The sequence below is a fragment of the Balaenoptera ricei genome, chromosome 5 (genome assembly GCF_028023285.1).
Source record: "Balaenoptera ricei isolate mBalRic1 chromosome 5, mBalRic1.hap2, whole genome shotgun sequence".
Lineage (NCBI taxonomy): Eukaryota > Metazoa > Chordata > Mammalia > Artiodactyla > Balaenopteridae > Balaenoptera > Balaenoptera ricei.
The window spans coordinates 21458712-21481388 of record NC_082643.1 but is presented as its reverse complement, the minus strand read 5'-3'; the positions used below and the strand labels follow the sequence as shown (position 1 = coordinate 21481388).

Genomic DNA, 22677 nt, shown 5'->3' with positions numbered 1-22677 from the left:
GTGCCTCAGTAATTTTCCATCCACTGACCCACCTCACCCTGCTTATTGGCTACAAATTCCCAGCTGCCTTAATGAATTCAGAGTTCAGCCTGCTCTCTCTCCCCTATTGCAATAGTTCTGAATAAGGTCTTAAAAAATAAAGATGATGTGGACCTAGATTTATTGCTATAAAATGATATATACATTGAATTATGAATTTAATAAAGGTAGGCTACAGTCATATGTAGATTATTCTCATTTTGTTTCAGAATATATAAAAAGCTAGACAGCTAGCCAACTAGAGTAACTAGAGTTAAATATACCAAAATGGTTGAGTGATTTTTTTTCTTGTTTTTCTTGGGATTTATAAGTGATCTTCACTTTGTTATGTCTTTTTTAATGAGCTGAACAACATTACTTTTATAATCACACAAAAGCTATTTCCAGTTTGCGAGGAAGAAGGAAAAAAATCCTTTTTTCAAATCATGTGTTCTTATTTTAGGTTTTGTTAGTGATGGACATTATTTATAACAGGTGTGCAGCAGAACCTTATGAAATAAAAACAGATCTTGGTTTTTCACTTTTGGATTATCCACATAACCATTTTTAATACTATATTTACTTTTCCACTGGTCCTTAATATGGGGTATACTTAAAGTAAGTACAAATTACATTAAAACCACAAGCAAAGCTGTTTGTCTGGAAAGTGAACACATAAAATAAGGTTGCATAGTTTTAAAACCAAAAGTAAATGTAATCTGGTTTATAAGTACTGTATCTGCCCAACTAATGTTTGTAATACTGCACATTATTGTAGTAACTGAGATCTCATATGATAGCTAAGACATTTAATAAATCAGAAAAGGCCAATGTGTTCTAAATTCTGGCAGTATTTGAACTGAATCACATTACCTTCTCAGGCATTGGTTCCAGTGATTGTTAATCCAGAAAACCTTGCTGATTCCATTTTAAGATGATAAAACTGGATAGTGAGACCCAGAGGTAATGGAACTTGTCCAAATTTTCACTCTTCTGGAGCCAAAGAGTGCTTGGCGTGAGTGCATGTATACACACGGCCATTGTTAAGCACAGCTCCTACGCATGAAATTGTAGAAAGATTTTCAGTATCATAATAACTTGAAAATTTAAAGCAACTGTATGATCCTGCTTTAGCAATATCTAGCATCTAGCTGTTAACATGGAAGATGTCCATGAGAGAATGTGTTTGTGCTAAGAATGAAAGGGAATGTACAGATAACTTCTAATTAGCATGCATAGGGACTTTGTGGCCACGTGCAAATATAAGCACATATAACCACTTTCTCATCTGGCTTTAACAATTTTTAAAAAATACTTTTTTCTTTTATCGATGAAACACTTCTATAAAGAGACACTTTCCCCTCATCTGTCTTAGGGTTACACAGTGGTGCAGTTCATATAGGAAAGGCAGGATATGATAAGTGCTTGACTGCTTTTATCAGTTTTCCAGAAAAGGAGTTGGCTCCCCTTTTCCAAAAGCAGATAATATTATTTTTTAGATTTGGCCAGTGAGAACCCCTTTAGGTTAGCTCCTGAGTCCTATAGACACATTCCCAATAGTTTTTAATAGTTTCCTTTCTCTGGTATAACAGAAAGTTTCAGGTTCCTCTTATATATCCCCTATACTAGACCTGGAATCAACCATATCTCCAATAAGCCCTGGTTTCTTTTAGTGGAAAATGGTGTTTCAGTATCACAATCTGGTACTAAGGATGCTGTGGCTAATAGATTGTTCATTGTTGCTGAGCCTTTTCAGTGTACAGACTAGGGAATTTTTTTTTTTTTAAGCTAAAACAGCTTAATAAGTTTATGCTAGTAAGTCCAATTCAAGTTAAGCACTTTGGGGTGTTTAAACTTTTCTCACTTCTATTTCTATTTTTCTCCTTCCACAGTAGTAATCCTGGTTTTCAAGTCCATGGCAAATGATAGACTATGTCATGATTATTTATTTGCTTTATGCCACATCATATACATAATAGTTTCAGTGTAATATTACCAATATTACCTCACTGATAAAGATTACTGAAAACAGTTATATTTTCTTTTCATATACTCTATTTTCCCTCCATATTTTAGCTTTTTTAAAATTCTGAAATACTTTCAAACTTATAGAAAAGTCTTAAAAATAGTGTAGACTTCCCTATGTACATTTCACTCAGGCTTCCTATTTGATAAAATTTTACTGCATTTGCTTTATCGTGCCTTCCCTCTCTCTCCCTGCTATCTCTCCCCCACCCACACACATACACAATTTGTTCTTATTATATTTTTTCCTGAACCAATTAAGAGTAAGTTGTAGACATGATGTCCTGTTACCCCTAAATAATTCAGTGTATGTTTTTTAAGACAAGGACACTCTTACATAACAACAGTATAACCATCAGATTCATGAAATTAATGCATGTACTTCATTCAAATTCTGCCGGTTCTCCCAGTTATGTTTTTGATAGCAAAAAGGACATATGTTGCATTTATTTGGCATATTTTGTTCTCTAGATATCATTTTTCTTTTTTTTAATTTTTATTTTATATTGGAGTATAGTTGACTAACAATTGCTTGTTTAATCAAACAATTAACAATGTTATGTTAGTTTCAGGTGTAGAGCCAAGTGATTTAGTTATACATATACGTGTATCTATTCTTTTCTCGAATTCTTTTCCCATGTAGGTCATTACAGAGTATTGAGCAGAGTTCCCTGTGCTCTACAGTAGGTCCTTGTTGGTTATCTGTTCTAAATATAGCAGTGTGTACATGTCAGTCCCAAACTCTCAATCCATCCCTCCCTAACCCCCGCCCCCCGTAACCAAACCATAAGTTCATTCTCTGTGAGTTTGTTTCTGTTTTGTAAATAAGCTCATTTGTATCATCTTTTTTAGATTATGCATGTAAGCGATATCACATGATATTCGTCTTTCTCTGTCTGACTTCACTTAGTATGATAATCTCCAGGTCCATCCATGTTGCTGCAAATGACATTACTTCATTCTTTTTTAATGGCTGAGTAATAGTCCATTGTATATATGTACCACATCTTCTTTATCCATTCATCTATCGATGTACATTTAGGTTGCTTCCTTGTCTTTGCTATTGTAAACAGTGCTGCAATGAACATTGGGGTGCATGTATCCTTTTGAACCATGTTTTTCTCTGGATATATGCCTAAGAGTGGGAGTGGGATTGCTGGATCATACGATAGCTCTATTATTAGTTTCTTGAGGAACCTCCATACTGTTCTCCATAGCAGCTGTACCAATTTACATCCCCTCTATTTTCTTTCTTGATCTTGGCATTTTTCATGAGTGCAGACCAGATATTTTATAGAATTTCCCTCAATTTGGGTTTGGCTGACATTTCCTCATATGAATCTTTGGCAGGCATACCATGTTCTTAGTGTAACTTATCAGGAGACATGTTATGTCAATTTGGTCCTTACTGGTGAAGTTAACTTTGATCACTTGGTGAAGTTGGTGATTACCAGGTTTCTCCACTCTAAACTTACTTTTTTTCCCCCCTCTTGTAATTAATAAATATTTTGTGGGAAAATACTTTGAAACTGTAAATGTCCTGTTCCACAGCAGACTTTGACCAACTCCTTTTAGCATCCATTGATGATTCTTTCCAGAATAAATCTCTGATGGTTGCCACATGTTGGTTTTTTATTCCATTATTTCTTCTGCAGTTTATTAGTTGGCACTCAACTTTATTCATTAGTATGGATTCATGGATTCCTATTTAATCCATTATTATCGTTATTCATTTTGATGCTCAGATTGCCTCAGATTTAGTCAGTAGGAGCCCCTTCAAGCTGGCTGCTATGTCTTTTTGACACGTCCTCATCATTCTTTGAACTTCCTTACTTTCTGGCACAAAAAAGTTTTCAGGCTTACTTTTTACTTTCTCTGCCCTGGGAACCAGTTCTCTCCCCAGGAGTCCTGATTCTTTTTAGTGGATAATGGTACTTAGAAACTAAGATATAGACACTTGATAAGCTCATTGCTACAGGTGTGTCATTGCCTCTAGGTCCTCTTGGTAGAGCTAAGAAATATATGTATGGGGACTTCCTGGTGGCACAGTGGTTAAGAATCCGCCTGCCAATGCAGGGGACACGGGTTTGATCCCTGGTCTGGGAAGATCCCACATGCCGTGGAGCAACTAAGCCCATGCGCCAAAACTACTGAGCCTGCACTCTAGAGCCTGTGAGCCACAACTACTGAGCCCACGCGCCTAGAACCTGTGCTCCGCAACAAGAGAAGCCACTGCAATGACAAGCCTGCGCACCACAACAAAGAGTAGCCCCCTCTCGCCACAACTAGAGAAAGCCGGCGTGCAGCAACGAAGACCCAATGCTGCCAAAAATAATAATAATAATAAATAAATAAATCTTTTAAAAAAAGAGAAATATATGTATGTATGAATGCATGTATGTGTATGTATAAATGCATGTGTGTGTGTATGTTGCATGTATGTATGTGTATGTATATCTGTGTGTTATATATGTTTGTGGGTATACACATGCCTGTAGTAATTTAATCTATATTAATTTTGCAATCTGTGCAAAGATTCACACACCTCCGTTTGAAGTCCACAGGGTTCATTCTAACCTTCTGCATTTTCATATTTGTAATTCCATTTTCTCTGTTTTTTAAAAATTTTATTTTATTTATTTATTTTTGGCTGTGTTGGGTCTTCGCTCCTGCATGTGGGCCCTCTCCAGCTGCGGCGAGCGAGGGCCACTGCTCACTGTGGCGTGCGGGCTTCTCATTGCAGTGGCCTCTCCTGCTGCAGAGCATGGGCTACAGGCACACAGGCTTCAGCAGTTGTGGTGCACGGGCTCCGTAGTTGCGGCTCGCAGGCTCCAGAGTGCAGGCTCAGTAGTTGTGGCACGTGGGCCTAGCAGCTCCGCGGCATGTGGGATCCTTGTGGACCAGGGCTCAAACCCACGTCCCCTGCATAGGCTGGCGGACTCCCAACCACTGTGCCACTAGGGAAGCCCCCTGTAATTCCATTTTCTGACAGTAAGAAATGTGGCTCCCGTTATTATCAATTTACTTATTTGTTCATTTTTCCCCCTGTATGTAATGAGTTGCATTTTTGATCCCATTGGTGCAGGCCTGTCAAGCTCAGCCATGCTTTTGGCTATGAGTGCTTCCTTGGTCCCAATAAGTTTCTTTGGTCCAGGCTTCAGCTGCCAAATGAAAATGAAAGGAAGAGAAGACAAATAATCTGATTTTTTACAAGTAAAAGGAAAGACAGAGGAAGCCTACCATTTAAAAAATATTTGAACCTATCTACAGTGTCAGAGCATATTATTATTACATACTATGTGCTCTCTTTTAATTGTTGTTCAGTTTTAACTCAATAGGTCACTGTACATTTAATGTTCACCATCAGTCCTTATGTCATTGTATGTCTAATTTTGGATTCCTAAAGCCTGTTCTCTAGTAGATTTCTAGGAAGGCCTTGTGGGAACTATGCTCCCTAAGTTCTGGAATGTTGAAAACAGTTCAGCTGTGGGTCTTAATGCTTGAAGTTAGTGAGGGATACAAAATCCTTGGCTCAAATTTTCTTTCTGTGGGTATCTAAATATATATTTCTATTGTTTTATGCAAGTACTACTGATGAGCAAAGTCTGATGACAATCTTATTTTCTTTATAAGAGAATAAGCCATTTGATCTTTTTGACTAGATGCCCAATTAATTTTACTAGAGTATATCTTGATGTTGGTTTTTCTGGGTCAGTATTCTTAGGTACATGATTTGCCCTTTCATTATGTGGTTTCAGATGTTTTTATTTTTATATCAGAAAAGTTTTCTCCAATTGTTTTTATATTGGTTTAATTTCCTTTATTTTTCTTCTTCAGGACTCATTATATGTATGTTGGATCTTCTTTAACTATCTTCGATATTTGCCATTTTCTTTCTAATTTTTTGCCTTTTTCATTTGTTTTAATTAAAAAATTGTCCTTTTTATGTTCTCTTTCATTTACACAGCAGTTCTGTTGTGTTTATTAACTCTTTGTTTCTTCTAGTTTAATTCTTCTTTTTTGAATTGATTTTTCCTTTTCTTTTTTATTGTCTCCTGAGTTTTATCACCTAAGCCATGGGTAGATAATTTTAGGGGTTTTAATTCTAATTTATGTTGTTCTTTTGTATTGTGAATAATTTTTAAAAGTCTTTTCAACTTGTTTTGAAATAGTAGGTTATAGTGTTTACCTATTTTGTTGGCAAGTCTTTGTGGTGTGCTTTCATTGTGTTCAGAGATTTAGCCTGTTCTTTTTTTTTTTTAATGTAACTTTGTATCAGATTTCACGTCTATCATTTTCTTTTACTCATTTTTATGTGAAGTTAGTTAGCCTTTCTAAATACACAGAGATCTTCTCCAGTTTCTGTGTAATGTTTGAAAGTATGTCACCTTGCTATATAAGATCTCCTCACTCCTTTCTCCTTCCCCACTTTATCTGGACTTTCGCTTTTCTTTTTTTTCTATTGCCTCTCGTCTCTTCAGTTTGGATCCTGTTCCCAGAAGTTTCTCCTTGGTGTGGCTTTGTTCTGGAGGAGAGCTTTGACTGATTAATTTTGAGAATTGTAGTGACTGGATGCCCTTAAGAGTTTATTGTGAACCCTTTCAATCACATGCTATTGTAGTGAGCAAAACCCATTTCTTTTTATTCACTTTTCTCATTTTCGCCTGCTCTGCTTCATAGAGAGTCCCTGTTGGCTATTTTGCAGTTATTCTGTTCTGTGGACTGGTAAAACGCCCGGTTACTGTCCTCTGCTTTTTCCTGCACAGATGATACTATCCACATAGATCTTGTAACTATTGGTGGCTTGTCCCCACCTTGTATTTTGGGATTTTGTACATGAGGTTTTGATTTTGCTGTCTAATTGCTCTAATTTATGAGATTTAAAATGTAAGCTGCTGTCTTCCCAGAATTTCCACAAAATTTTTCGTATTAAAAAGTTGTGAACCACTACTCACTAGACCGTACTGGCTTCTGCTCTCAAGGTTAATGTGATTGCATTAAATGTGAACGAAACTATAGTTAAAAATTAACTATATGTTATTCTTATATTGTTAATAACTACTAGATTGGTGTCTAATTAAGAGCCTTTCTGTACCATCTACAGCTAGATTGTTATAAAAACTGAATATCTTATGTCTTTGGTGACCTCTTGAATGCATTAGCTAGGAAAAAGATATGGAAGAAATTTCTCATATGTAAAATATTAAAAATAATTATCGGGAGTTCCCTGGTGGTCTAGTGGTTAGGATTCAGCAGTTTCACTGCTGTGGCCCAGGTTTAGTCCCTTGTCAGGGAACTGAGATCCCACAAGCCATGTGGCAATGACACTGCTGGATTTTTAAAAATATATATGTAACAGCTTTACTGAGATGTAACTCGCATACCTTACAATTCATTCAATTAAAGTATACCATTCAGTGGGTTCACAGAGTTGTGCAACCATTACAGCAATTAGTTTTAGAACATTTTCTTCATCACAGAAAGAAACCTTGTACTCACTAGCAATGACTCCTCATTTCTCCCCAATTCTATCCTTCCCTCCCCAGTAACCCTTGGCAACAACTGATCTTTCTGTCTCTGTAGATTTGCCTATTCTATACATTTCATATAAATGGAATCATACAATATGTGGTCTTTTGTGACTGGCTTTTTTCACTTAGCATGTTTTCAAGGTTGATCCATGTTGTAGCATATATCAATACTTCATTTTTTAAATTGTCAAATAATATTCCATTATATGGACATATCACATTTTATTTATCCATTTATCAGTTGATGGACATTTCAGTTGTTTCAACTTTTTTCTATTATGAGCAATACTCTTATGAACATTTGTGAACCAGTTTTTGTATACATGTATGTTTTCATTTCTCTTGGGTATACACCCAGGGATAGGATTGTTGGGTCAAATAGTAACTATATGTTTAATCTTTTAAAGAACTACCAGATGATTTTTCAAAGTGGACATATCATTTTACATTACCACCAGCAATGTATAAGGGTTCCCGTTGTTCAATATCCTTGCCAACACCTGTGATTGTCCATCTTGTTGATGATAGTCATCCTAGTGGATGTAAAGTGGTATCTCATTGTAGTTTTAATTTTCATTTGCCTAGTGGCTATTGTTGTGCAACTTTTCATGTACTTATTAATCACTTGTATATTTTGGAGAATGTCTATTCAGATCCTTTACCCATTTTTAATTGAGTTTTTGGTCCTTTTATTATTGAATTGTAAGAATCCTTTATATAGTCTAGATATATGTCTCTTTCAGATATATGATTTTGTAAATATTTTTTCATATTCTGTGGATTGTCTTTTTACTTTATTGATGATATTCTTTGAGGGGCAGAAGTTTTCAATTTTGATAAGGTCCAGTTTCTCTGTATTTTCTTTTGCCACTTTACATAATTTGTCAAATCTAAGAATTTTGGACTAAATCAAAGTCACAAAGATTTACTCCTATAGTTTCTTCTAAGAGTTTTATAGTTTTAGCTCTTACATACAGGTGTGTGATCTATTTTGAGCTAATTTTTGTGTATGGTGTGAAGAAGGGGTCCAGATTCATTGTTTTTCATATAGCTGTCCAGTTGTGCCAGCACCATTTGATGACCCACAAAGTCTGATATGTAGTATGTTCATTTTTCTTCAATTCTGTTTTCTTGTTTCTATTATGATTGTTTCTTTGATACATGAGTTTTTCTAGACTCTTCTCCTTTCCAACCCATTTGTGATCTAGTTACATTTTTATAATTGATTTCTCACTTAAATGCATTTTGCTCAGAGATTGTAGTATATTGTAATACTAATTCTTTGAGATTTGAAGAGGATAATATTATGGTCTAGTTATAATGTAGTCAATTTTCATTCCTTGTGTGCCTGTAAAGAATGAATATTCACATTTGTTGGGTATAATTACTTTATGTTTCTTAGATCAAACTTGATAAATTAGAAGTTTATGTCATTTGTATCCTTAGTGATTATTTAATCGACCCAGTGTCAGTTGTGGATTAAAAATGTGTTAAAGTCTTTTACTGTCAAGGTGGGTTTCTCTGTTTTTTTCCTTTTAGTTCTGTTGATTTTTTTTTTCAATGTTTAGTTTTAACTCATTATGGGAAGTTTCAAGCATACCCGAAAGGAGAGGGAATAGTTTAGTCAATCCCTACCACCCTCCCATCTTTAATCATTATGAATACATGGCGATTCTTATTTCATATATTCTCTCTACCCCTCTTCTGTGCCTCTCCAGTATTTTATAGGAGATCCTAGACATATACTGTTGCTTTATAGACTCAGTTTAGATTTACTCACACATTACCACAGTGTTTGCTCCACAGTATTTGAACCTCATGCTGTCCATTCCCTTTTACATCTCAGCCTGTCTGCAAGCATTTTCCTTTTGTTCAAAATATGTATTTTAAGTATCTTCTAGTGAAACCTCAGTGGTAAATATTCTCAGTTTTTGTTTGTTTGAAAATGTTTTTATTTTAATCTTATGTAATTTCCAGAAAATTAGTGCAGAACTCAAGTTGACAGTTATTCTCCCTAAGTATTTTGAAGATATTACTCACTTAGCTGCCATTGTTGCTGCTGAGAAATAAATAGGAAGTCTAATTTCTGTTTCTTTTTAGGTAATCTCATTGGCTACTTTAAGGACTATCTTTTTCTTTGGTATTCTGCAGTTTCACCATGATGTGACAAATAAAAGTATGTCATAAGTTATTGGATGATAGTAGTTTTGAGTTACTAACATTAAACTTCTTAATATTCTACTTCTAAATGGTGATCAGTAGTCTGTCAACAGCTAAGTACATAAGGGAATGCTTGCTATTTATTTTAAAAGACCCTATGGTGTATCTTTCTGAAGTACACAATTTGTCAGCTTTATAACTTTTTTCTCAAGACCATGTGTTTGTACCTTGATGTAAACAGAGATAGTATACTTTCTGTATCTTTCCACAGCACTATTGGAAATAATTATGAAAAATGGAAGCACTGCTGGAAATAGCCCTCATTGCCGAAAACCGTCAGGTAGTGGTGATCAAAGCAAGCCTAAGTGCACAAAGGACAGCTCCTCTGGTAGTGGTGAAAGCGGAAAAGGCTACACCAAAGACCAAGTAGATGGAGTTCTCAGGTAGGAATAAGTAACTTATATGTCAATTATAACTGATACTAATGTAAGTTTAGTGTCATAACACCTAAAAAATGGGTTTGAATTATAATTCAGTAGAAGAACAGACATTGAGAAATTGAACTCTGGGTGTCTTATGCTTTATATTCTTTATAAAATCAGTCTGTAAATTACCAATTCTGTGGAAGTTTCCATCTTTTAAAGTAACTATAAGCCACAAAGCTACTTACAGAAAGAAATTTTTTGAGGCAAATTGTTTCGATTTTTGACACAATACAGTGTTTAGATAACAATATTGAAAGAGGATAAAGAATTGTTTTGTCACATATATATGTATATATATATATATATATATAAAGAATTGTTTTGTCACATATATATATATATATATATATATATATATATATAAAAGCAGGAGAATTTCATATGAGAAGAAAATTGAGGGCAATTGCAACAGCATTTTCAATTTCCTACTTATATTAATGAAGGATAGGGTTTTTTTTCTATTTATATTCTTTCTTTAAGGCTATCTTTATATATATGCACACACTATAACGTCCTCTCCTTTTAATATTTAATACTCTGATCATTCTGTCTCAGTGTTTTAGTTTTACTTCATGATACACGTCTACTTAAAGCAGAAGAATTAGGTAGAATTGGAAAATTATGAACTGGGTTTTGGAGATTGACTTTATTAATTTTATAATTAAGAAAAGATTTTCTGGAAAGTAAATGAACTTCTGAGTATGAAACACTGGAGAAAATACTGTTATGGTTTCCTGCTATAGCTTAAGGAAACTGTATTGATGTTGTACTGAAATTGCTGTCTAGGGAAACTAAAGTATAAGGATGAAGGACTCTGAACAGTGATTAATCGGATAATTCAACATAGAGAGTGAATAGTACAGTGAACTAGCTTAAGTGAAAAGTAGGTAAAGCTAGTTTTCTTTCTCTTTTGCCCTTTCTTATCTGTTTCTCTTTTAATCTTATTTTCTTTCTTTTTTCACCCTTTTTTCCCCCATTCTTATTTTTAGTTAATTCTTTTTTACTCACCATAATTTGGAATTGAAGTTATTTTTAAATCAAGTATCAATGTATTTATATTTTGCTTTTCTTCATATATATTCAGATGCTAAAGCTTGAATGTAACATTTTATCTGTGTGACCACAATAAGAAACAAAGACTCCCTAATCATGGTAAAGGGTATTTGGTTAGCCTGAATGGTAGTGAAGTACTTTGAGAATTATAAATAATCTTGCTAACGACTTTTATAACTGTAGTATTGTGCCAGAGGTGGCTGAATAAGTGAGATAAGTGAATAAATGAGAGACTTGCTTTTGAATTTCTTTAAGAAAAACCTTTAATTAAACAGTGTGCTGAAATGTGTTTCAGGAAACCACATCTCTCCAAAAACAAATTTTATTTTCTTGTAGAAATTACTTTTTACTGGGAGAACTTGTTCTCAGTAAAAGACCTAAATAGAGTGAATTGTGTGAAAGATGAAAGATGATTGTGGGTGCAGATCCCCTTTGTATATGGCCAGAATTGGACAGATGGAAATAAAATGTTGAGAGATTTCCTGTCTTTTGGGTCTGTATTCTCTATGAAATTGGAGATGAAGTTATCCTCTGAGAGTTAGAAGAAAAGAGATGAGATTGAAAGCCTGAGAAGAGTGGTAAAGGTATGGAATATTTGCAGAGGGTAAAGGCAGATGGAATGGCAGGATTGCTGGCTAGCACTGTGGACCCAGCCAAGTTTGAGACTGAATTTTTGTGGAGTACAAGTATTAGCTTAGTAGTATACCTGTATTAGAGATTGTTTCTCTTATCAATAATTTCAGCATACCTTTTTTAAATTAAATAAATGAAGTTTTTTTCCTTTGGGGATAAATATGACCAGAACATTCTTTAATAGAACCCCTAAGTTATTCAAAGTATTTCACTTGGTACCTTATACTGTATAAGAGTTGCTTAGCTAATCATGTAACACTTACTCGTTATATTAGCCTTCTGTAAGTGTCGCTTTAGTGAGGTAACAGATCACCAGCAAACACTTACATGCTGTATGTTTTTGTTTTTGTTTTACCTATACACAGGGGATTTTTCTGAAGAAAGCCATGTTATCTTGTTGGTTAGCACGATTATGCAAACAAGTTGCTCAGTGACAATTTGGCTCAATGGGAGAAGCCATGCAATAATACTGCATCCATTGCATAAGTAAGAGCTAGCTTACAGTAAGACTGAAGAAAAAGTGTGTAACTTTGTAAAAACTCATATTCTGTGAAACTAAGCACTATTTGTTGTCTTTGCGTTGAAATATATTGAAAAATTACAGAGCAAAAGGTGTCCTGGATCTAATTTAAACAGACTTTTAATATCTCATGGAAAAAAAGCCCATCTTTTATTTTAAAAATTTACAAGATCAGTGAGAAATCATTAACTGGCCATCATTATATTTATCAATTAGGAACACTTCTGTATAACTGTTAAAATTATTTGAATTATGGGGATTTCATTAGGATTGGATTTAGCTGTAGTTCTTTAAATGAAAACAAAATAAACCATTTTGCTAAATTTATAAAATAAATAAACCTTTGTCTCAAGAATAAGGAATTATTTTCCTAAACAGAAATTAAATTTGAAGTTTATTTAAAACTCATCTATAATATATGAAAAAAAGAATAGAAAGAGACCCCTCCTTCCACGGCCAGAATGCTTTCTCACACATAAAGGAAGACATAAAAGTTGAGCCATGCATGCATCTCCGCTGTTGAGCTCCCAGACATATCTTTCTGGCCTTTTTGCACGATATTTTCTTCCAGGGCAGGTAATAGATTACCTCTTTTTTTTCTTTTCTTTTTTTTTTCTTTCTTCCTTCCTTCCTTCCTTCCTTCCTTCCTTTCTTTCTTTCTTTTCTTTCCTTCTTTCTTTCTTTCCTCCCTCTCTCCCTCCCTCCCTCCCTTCCTTCCTTCCTTCCTTCCTTCTTTTTTTAGTCTTTGGTGAGGATGGTGAAGAAGGTTTGAATCTTTCAGTAAGGAGCAAACTATAAAAAAATGTGACAAATGCAGTTAGTTGGTGAAAAGGAGTATATGAACAATATATAGATTAAAATTAATTTGTGAATGGTAATTTCTCATTTAGGTGTGAAAAATTAAGTAAATGAGTATATTTGTAGCGTTACTTGAGATATGTAGTCTACAGCTTGTCCACTGGTGATGTTGACTTTATACCTCTCTGCTAGCTTCTCAAAGAATTTCTTCTCTAATATACGATGAAAAATTCAGTGCAAGGAAGATATGGTAGAGCTAGATACGGCTAAGAGTTAGTAAAATAATTGTTTTTCCTACCTTTTTTCTCTTTGTGACAGTACTTAGCTTTATGACCCATCTCTAGAGGACTGTGAATTCCAAACTAATTTCCCTATACTATCCAGCAGCCCTCTCCTAGTCTGCCTTTTTCTATTGCCTAGACTTTTGTGCTCAGGAAATAATCAACAACATAATTTTATAGGATTAATCTGGTCATAAGGAAACATCTTATGCATTCAAAGCAAGTAGTAATGACTTTAGGATTGTTCAGTGTTTTGTTTATCACTGCCTTTTGTCTTTTGTGTGCAGATAGTGTCTGTCATATTTTTAGCTCTGGTCCTTGTCCCACAGTCTTCTATTCCAAATTGATTTTTTGGTGCCAACTATATTTTTCTTACAGCACATTATCTTTGGTCCAAAAATGGCTTTTAGATCTTCACCATTTCTGCCCTCAAATTGTACTAGTCATCCATCCATTCAACACATATGGTGAACAAGACACAATCCCTGCCTTCAGGGGGCCTAATAGTCTGGAAAAGTAGTCAAACATGTAAACTGATAGCTGTGGTACATTTAAGATAATTGCTGGGATAGGGCTAAGTTCAGAGAGCTTTAGGAGAATATAAGAGGGTCACCAAACTTAGTCTTGAGGAATCTGAGTTCTTGAGAAAAGGAAGAGCTCAGCTGAGGTCTGAAGATGTTGTAGAAACTAACTAAACAAGAAGAGAGGCAGAGAAGGCATGTTTGGGGCACCGAAACCAACAGAGAATCTGTTTAAACAGATTAGAAGAGCAAATAGAAGGAAGTGGATGGTTGGTCTGGAGTCTGAATGGGCTCCTTTTCTTCTTTATTCTGATTCTGAGACAGCAGGATTTTCAAGTCAGACAAACTGAGGATTGAATCTTCACTTGTGAGGCCTTTCCTAATCGCCCTATTTAAAATAGCAGGCCTCTCTTTCCATTCACTATTTCCCTTTGCCACTTCATTTTTCTCTAAATATATATCACCATATGATGTCATATGATGTACTTCGTATTTTACTTCTATATTTGTTAATTGCTTGTCTCTCTCCCAATTTTAAATTTAATGTGAGGAGGGATTTTTTGACTGCTTTATTTACCACTGTAGTGTCTGAAACAGCATCTAGCAGAAAGTGGATATTCAGTAAATTTTTGTTGAAGAAATAAATTTTGGTTTCCATCTGTTACTTGGTTATATGACTTTTGGCAATTTACATAACCACTCGAAGCCTTGATTTCCTCATTGGTTAAATAGGAATAATATCTACCTAATGAGGAGTAAATGAGATAATTTGTGTAAAATAATCAGCATAATAAGATTCTACAATTCTTTACGTGAAATTTTTGTGGACCAGATGTAGTTTGGAACTCGGGATCTTCATATTTTCGAAAAGTACTAAGGAGCATATGTTATAGATTACATAATGTCTTAGCAGGGTCTGGTAAGCAGCCCTAACCTAATAGTGCCATTTCTGCAGCAAAAGGTACAAATATCACACTTGAATGTGATAAATGAAGACTCTATAGCAGCTTCACATCAGTTCAGTTTTGCCTTTGAAATTTTGCCTCTGAAAGTTTCCAAGTCAGGTTTTTGCAGTCAAGTTAGTTATAGAATAACTTCCATTTTTCAGAACTTTATGGATGTTGGAACATGGATATGGGGTTGTGGATATGTGCCTGACACACAGTAGGTGTTCTGTACATGTCGTTCTTCCCTTGTTTTCTATCACATAGTTTCTTAACATATCTAGGAGAATGAGTCTCTACAAAGGCAGTGATCGTTCTCTGTTTTGTTCTCTAATAGATCTCAAGTGCCCTGGGACTTAGTTGGTGCTCAATAAATATTATTGACTAAATAAAGGAAATGTCATGTTTATGAAATAAAATTGACTTGTGTTCATATTTATTAAGTATCTAAAGTAGAAAAATCTAATTTTAATTTTTATTTCTCTGAAGAAGACTGCCTAACAGATTTTTGTTGTGATTATTAAAAAATTCTATAATCTTTTCAGTGTGTTCTTTTTTTCCCCTTGTTCATATAACAAATGATGAATGCTTTCATTATGAAAGGAGAGCTAAGGTTCATTTATTCCATAAATATTTACTGAGAACCCATCATGTACCAAGCACTGTGATGGCTAATAGGTTTAGTAGCGAAATAAGACCAATCTTGTCTCTTTTCTCTGAAAATTTCAAGTCAGCCTTTGCAGTTCTTTAGCTGTCAGGGAACAGTTGTGCCTCAGATCCTTTTACTTCTTACTACTTCTGTCATCAAGCTGCTCATACATGGAACACATTTAAAGTTATATAGTACTCAACAAAAAATATTTAAAATGTAGCTGTATTTTAGTGAAGGAAAATTTTTAGGTCATGGGAGAATGTTAGCATACAAAAGGATTAGTATTCTCTGCTCCATTCAGAGTATTTCTTTTCCTAACATACTTCAAAGATTCTGGGCTTAAACGTTGCATATTTAGGGTTATAAACATGTAAGTAATCTTTAAGAGTATGTTCATCATAATGAAAATCAGATGTAACAAATATTTTTGAGTCCCATGATGTATTTTATTATGAGATTTTATCTTTCATAGAGACTGACACAAATGAATTCTCTTTAGCATTGCCTAGCTGAATTAACTTGCCTTGACATTGAAGCCATAGGGTACTGTAATTGTCTACATGCACTAAACTGTTGCTTTGATACTTGGTTAGGTTTACATTATGCAACAATAAAACTCTTGGAATGCAATGCACATTAATCTTTAGCTGTGACATACTTGCGAGGAGTTTTGGAATTTATTTATGCACTTAAGAGTACTATAAAATTGTTCTTACTCTCTCGTTTTAGTTGCAGTGTGTGCTCTGTGCTTCATCCACATTTGTTGTGAGCTTTGCTTTACTTCTCTGTAGTTGTGATAAATTGCACCAAGGACATTCTTATGGTCAATTCTTAGATTGGGAGAGGTTGGGAAAATGGTCTGTGATTGAAAAAGAGAATGGAGCAATAACCCTTAACGGATAAACTATAACTTGATATCGAGAAAACAGTCCACAGACAGTTCTTTATACTATTCTAATAAATAAAAAAAATAGAGGTATTACTCGAAGCTCTTCCTTGAAGTTTACTTACAATGTAACACATTCTCTTGTTCACAGCATAAACAAATGTAAAAATTACTATGAAGTACTTGGAGTTACCAAAGATGCTGGTGATGAAGACTTGAAAAAAGCTTATAGAAAGCTTGCTTTGAAGTTTCATCCAGACAAAAACCATGCACCTGGAGCAACAGATGCTTTTAAAAGTAAAGTAAACCTTTTAAAGCAATTTTCTAAGCCCTTTTCAGAATCCACTTTACAGTGTTTTAGAATATTAAATTCTGCCTTTAGACTGGTGCATTTAGAAGCCAGCATAAGCAAGCCTCCTCAAAATCCTTTAAAACTTCACTATTCACTTGTTATACCAAGAGCCAAACAAATGCTGTTTGGCTTCACAAAAGCGACATGTCAGTTTTGGCAAAGTTCTAAGTAACTTTTCTAGATACCCATGCACGCCTTCTAGTTTACTACGTACAAGTAGTGTGATGATTATGCATGAGCTTCTAGCATGTTACCAGCTGGTTCTAAAAGAACTAAAAGCAATATATTTTTTTATGAGTTTTTGAGATATTAGAGACTGTCTAGAATTGGGAAATTACTTGGAATCACTATTTGTCCAGTATTCTTCTATTTCTGTTAACTCTGGCCAATTTTTGCATTTTTCATATGTAGTTCTAACTACTGTGATTTTTTTTTCAAGAATGTGTCTTTTCTCTTGGCTAATATTTTCTTCATTTTCTTTCTTATTATTTCAGTTTTTTTGCCAATTTAGTAAATAAGTGTGAGAGAACTGATTTTATAATTCATGTTTATTACAATTTATTCATAATAGTTAACTTCTGATTCATAGGAAAATGCTTAAATTTGTGATTATTTGTTCTTGTGAATTTGACATTCATAAAGCCAATGTATGATGTTTACAGTGAAATGCTGGGGTCTTGGAATAACAGGAAGGAGATAATCATTTTAAATTTTCCTAAAAGATAGACGACTCAATTGTCATTCATAAAAATACTGTTAAAATTGTTTGCAATACAGTTTTATTTCTTAAAAGAAGTTGGCAAGCAAAATACATTTGGGCATTATTAATATTTTCCAGTAAAAGCAGCTGCCAAAGTGGTGCTGGTGAAAGTAGACTATCTCTGTGACAGTGAGAGCCTTCTCTGTCTCCTTAGATTAAAAGTGGCGTGTTGAAAGCACAGGAAAAGCTGCTTTACTCAAAAACACTAACTTTAGCACATATTCCCCCCCAAAGTAAAATACCTCTGTGACAGTGAGAGCCTTCTCTGTCTCCTTAAATTAAAAGTGGTGTGTTGAAAGCATAGGAAAAGCTGCTTTACTCAAAACACTAACTTTAGCACATATTTCCCCCCAAAGTTAAAAACCTTTTTTTCACTTTCTGAATTAAAATCGTTTAATTTAAAATTTTTTGTGTTTTTACGATGTCTAAACACATTGGCAGTGAGTTATTTGCATGTTTGTGATCTGTTAGATGATTTCAGTATTAATTCTTCATTAATGTTAACGACATTTAACTGCTTCTTTCTCCCATTTCTGTATTGAAGTCATGTTAGCATTATTGGTCTTAGAATAACAGTAAGTGGACCTACCAATATTTTTACAGCCTGTGTTGTGTTTTGAAGAGGTGAGCGACATATATGTCACCCCACACAGACACTTAGAGGAGTTTAACAAAGGTGATTGTTCTTTGGTGTGGTACATTTCAGAGTCTAATACTACACTTTGCAAAACTAGAAACTTAATATTTATCAACATGCTGGGCGGTGATTCATCTCTAGAGGAAAGGCGCACATTATTCAATACATAGGGGGTTATTTGTAAATCAGAATGCCAATTTATTAACTCCAAAGAAGATCATAATAGGGTGGTGGTTGATGAGCCCATATTTCATTGAGTGGAAACTACATAGAAAACCAAGATTGTTGGGACTTCCCTGGCAGTCCAGTGGTTAAGACTCCACGCTTCCACTGCAGGGGGCACGGGTTCGATCCCTAGTCTGTGAATTCCACGTGCCACGTGGCATGGCTAAAAAAACTAAAGAAAAGAAAACCCAGATTGTAAGCCAGAGATGCTTGGTGAGCAAAGGTAGTTAATTAGAAGATATTACTGCTAGTGTGTCAGCACACAGAAATGGCAGGTTTCATTCATTCAACACATAGGACCTTTTCATTACCTTCTGAATCGTCTTATTTTATTTTTAACCATTTGATCTAAACTTCTGTGTTTGGGATACCAAGCTGTTCATTCTAAGTAAAGACTATAGTTTTTTGTTTATATGAGAGGTAAGTATAGATTTATTGCTCTGTAATTGCCAAAATACTTTTTACAGAAGATGGAAACCACTTGTTTTTTATATCTTTCAAGAATAGAAAAAGAGGAGATAATTGGTTAAGGAATTAAATTAGATAGAAGAGATATTTTCATTTGTGTGTTTTGTAAAACTTTAAAAATAAAAGATTACTATCAAAGAGAGTAGACTAAATGAACTCTTAACTTCATGTAGCTCTTTGTTCTTTAGTTATGTTTGTGAGTTTCTCAAAGCAGGGAATATTTTATTTAAATCTAGACAGTGACTTGCATAGTATATATAAACATACCTTAAAAAAATATTTGAATCAAATGGATCCCTTTTCTTCTGTCTGATGTGGATATCTTCAAAACATGCCCAGTCTACCTTGACCTTCAAAGACTCCCAAGTATTTCAGAGACTATTTGAATAGTACATGTGCCTGTTTACATATACGTGAATATAATGACAAGGGCATTGATTAGCTGTTTATATGTTTGCTTGATAAATAATAATGGATCAGATGCTACTGCCTATGTTAGGTTTGGTAGTTCAATATTCTTAACATCTAGAGTGAATCTATAAGAACAGAGAAATCAGTTCTACCCTATGGGCTAATTCTGAGAGAAATACAGTAAGAAAATATGAGATATCCTCTTACTCAAAGAATTTGTAATTTATGAAGAGGAGACAAGACTCACACAGAACATTTGGAATAATAGTAATACCTAACATTTGACAAGCATCTTATAGTTTTTCATTCCTATTTTTAAAAATTTAATGCTTATTAACAATCTTCTGAAATAGATGGGAACCAGTGTCAGTCTTTCACAAATAAGAAAACTGAGGCTCAGAGAGATTAACTGATTTACCCAGGATCTCCCAGAAGACTGAATGTAATTAAATTCAAAACATAGAATAAAGATGTCTGAAGAAAAGTCAGAAAGATAAAGTAGAATCATAATCAGAGTAATTGGAGAAGCCACCATATAATAGGTGAGAATTAAGAGTTTACTCAAGGTGTGTATGATTTCTATGGTTAATGAAGAGAGAAGATGGCAGAAACTTGGATATGAGAATGAGGGAAGTGATTTAAAAGTCAGTGATGACTTCCACTTTCAGGAAGATGGAAGAGTTATACTTTTCCCTGTTCCTCACACTAAAGTGCAACTGGATATCAGTTATAAAGTAAAACAAACATAAGAAAACTGAAACATAGAGGGAAGAAGGTAGACCAGCTAAGGACCTTGGGACCCAAAGAACAACATGGCAGTGTGTTGCTTGGGTTTCCTTTTGCCTTTTATGTCTTAGACTGGGTGCTGGAGAAGCAGATAACCCAGAAACACCAATGAGCACAGACAAACAATTCCCAAGAAAGGCCTGCTGTCTCTAGCCAAACAACCCGGAAAGGGGTGACATAGTAAGACAGAAAACTTTTAAGCAGTAGTCATTCTACCGCAGTCAAATACCACAGAAAAAACTGTGGCCCCACCCACACCCACACCAGCAGAGGCTGAGAACCTATACTGTCACCCTTTCCAGGCTGTAATGAGATGCCCTACCCTCCCAACTGGGGTGGTAACAGAGAAGATTGAGTAGGGAGCTGTTACTTCCACTGCTACCGGCAGTAACAAGGTATCCCTTCCTCTCCCCCATCACCCGGGGTAGTGTTATAAGTGGCCTGGACTTTCACTGCCATCCAGAGGTAAGCAAAGCCATATCATTGTGGTGTCATTAAAGCCACCTGGGGAGCAATAATGAGGCACCCCTCCTCTTTCCAGCCAAAGAGATATCAGTGGAGGCTTGATTGGGGACTGGAAATCCCATCCCTGCCCATCAGTGATGAGGAGCCTCTTCTTTCAGACGCCATCAGAGGCCAAGGGGGAAAGCTCAACTTCTACTCCCACCTTGGAGTAACAAGGTGGTATCCTCACTTCCTGTACCAAACAGGACAATTAAAACAGAAGCTTTAGATAAGGTCCTTCTTTCAGACGCCATCAGAGGCCAAGGGGGAAAGCTCAACTTCTACTCCCACCTTGGAGTAACAAGGTGGTATCCTCACTTCCTGTACCAAACAGGACAATTAAAACAGAAGCTTTAGATAAGGTCCAGAGCCTTATAAGACAATAACTCAAATGATCACAAATCAATTGAAAATCACTTACCATACTAAACATTAGGAACACTTCAGATCATATTTAAAAAGTCAATCAATAGAAATGCACATGAAGATGACAGAAGGGTTAGAATTGCCTAACAAAGACTTTAAAGCATCCATCATAAAAATGCTTCAATGAGCAATTAAAAATATGCTTGAAACATTTAGAATAAAAGTCTCAGCAAAGAAATAGAAAGTCTGAGCAAATAAACACAAGGTGTAAAGAATCAAATAGAAATTCTATAAATTAAAAGTACAAAACCAAAATGAAACTAGCAATGAATAACATAAACAGCAGAATAACAGAGGAAAAAAAAATCAGTGAACTGGAAAATAGAAAAATGGACATTATTCAATCTGAACAGTGGAGAAAATAGACTGAAAGAGAAAAAAGGAACATAACCTCACATACAAGTGAGACTATAACAAAAGATTTAACATTCTTATATGTTTCCTAGAAGAAGAGGAGAAAGAGGGCATAGCTGAAAAAGTACTAAAAAAAATAAAGGTTGAAAACTTCAGATACTTGACAAAAGATATAAACTTCCATAATTTAAGAAGTTGAGTGAACTCCAAAGAGATAAGCCCAGTGATATCCACACGAAGACACATCATAGTCAAACTTCTGAAAACTGAAGATAAAGAAAAAACCTTGAAAGCAGCAAAAGAGAAGTGACACCTTACCTATAGGGGAAAAGCAATTCACATGACAGTGAATTTCACATCCGAAATCATGCAGGCTGGGAAGAAGTGGCACATTTTTCAATACTGAAAGAAAAGAAACTATCAACCCAGAATTCTATACCCAGCAAAAATATCTTTCAGGAATGAAGGGGAAATCAAGATATTTTCAGATGAAGGAAAAGTAATAGAATTTGTCATTAGCAGACATACCCTAAAAGAATAGCTAAAGGAAATTTTCTAAACAAAAGAAAATAATAAAAAAAGGAATCTGAAATATCAAGAAGGAAGAAAGGACAGCATAAGCAAAAATATGGGTAAATGCAATATATTTTGCTTCTCTTGAACTTCTAAATTATGTTTGACATTTGAAGCAAAAATTTTAATATTATCTGATGTGGTTCTCAATGTGTGTAGAGAAAATACGTAAGGCAGTTACATTATAAATGGGGAAGAACAAAGGAAAGTAAAGAGAAGTAGAAGTAAGGATTTCACAGTACACTTGAACTAGAAAAGTGATGATAGCAGTGGGCTGTTGTAAGTTATGTATACATAATATAATATCTAGAACAACCACTGAAAAACTGTACAAAGAGATAGAGTCAGAAAACACTAGATAAATCAAAATGGAATTCTAAAAAACATGTTCACATAACTCCCAGGAAGTCAGGAAAAAGAAAACAACAGAAAACAAAAAATAAAATGGTAGACATACGCTCTAACTAATCAGTAGTTACATATAAATGTAAATGATCTGAATATATCAATTAAAAGACAGATTGGCCGAGTGAATTAAAAATATATAACTCGACTATATGTTACCTATAAGAAACTCACTGCATTTATAACAATATAGACAGGCTGAAAGTAAAGAAATGAAAAATGGTATATCATGTAAACATTAATCAAAAGAAAGTGGAATAGCTGTATTA

At 34.7% G+C, this 22677-nt stretch overlaps 1 protein-coding gene across 4 annotated transcripts in view; it reads left to right on the top strand.

The window, feature by feature from the left end:
• Nucleotides 1-22677, top strand: part of DNAJB14 (DnaJ heat shock protein family (Hsp40) member B14) — a 43377-nt gene that overhangs the window by 5915 nt on the left and 14785 nt on the right. For 2 of the 4 annotated variants that reach the window (XM_059922476.1, XM_059922475.1), the window contains exons 2-4: nt 9675-9750; nt 10006-10177; nt 16659-16804. In XM_059922476.1, coding sequence (XP_059778459.1) covers nt 10023-10177; nt 16659-16804 — 301 coding nt within the window. In that variant the 5' untranslated portion in view covers nt 9675-9750; nt 10006-10022. The remainder of the gene's footprint in view (nt 1-9674; nt 9751-10005; nt 10178-16658; nt 16805-22677) is intronic. The other 2 variants (XM_059922477.1, XM_059922478.1) reach the window with 2 other exon arrangements.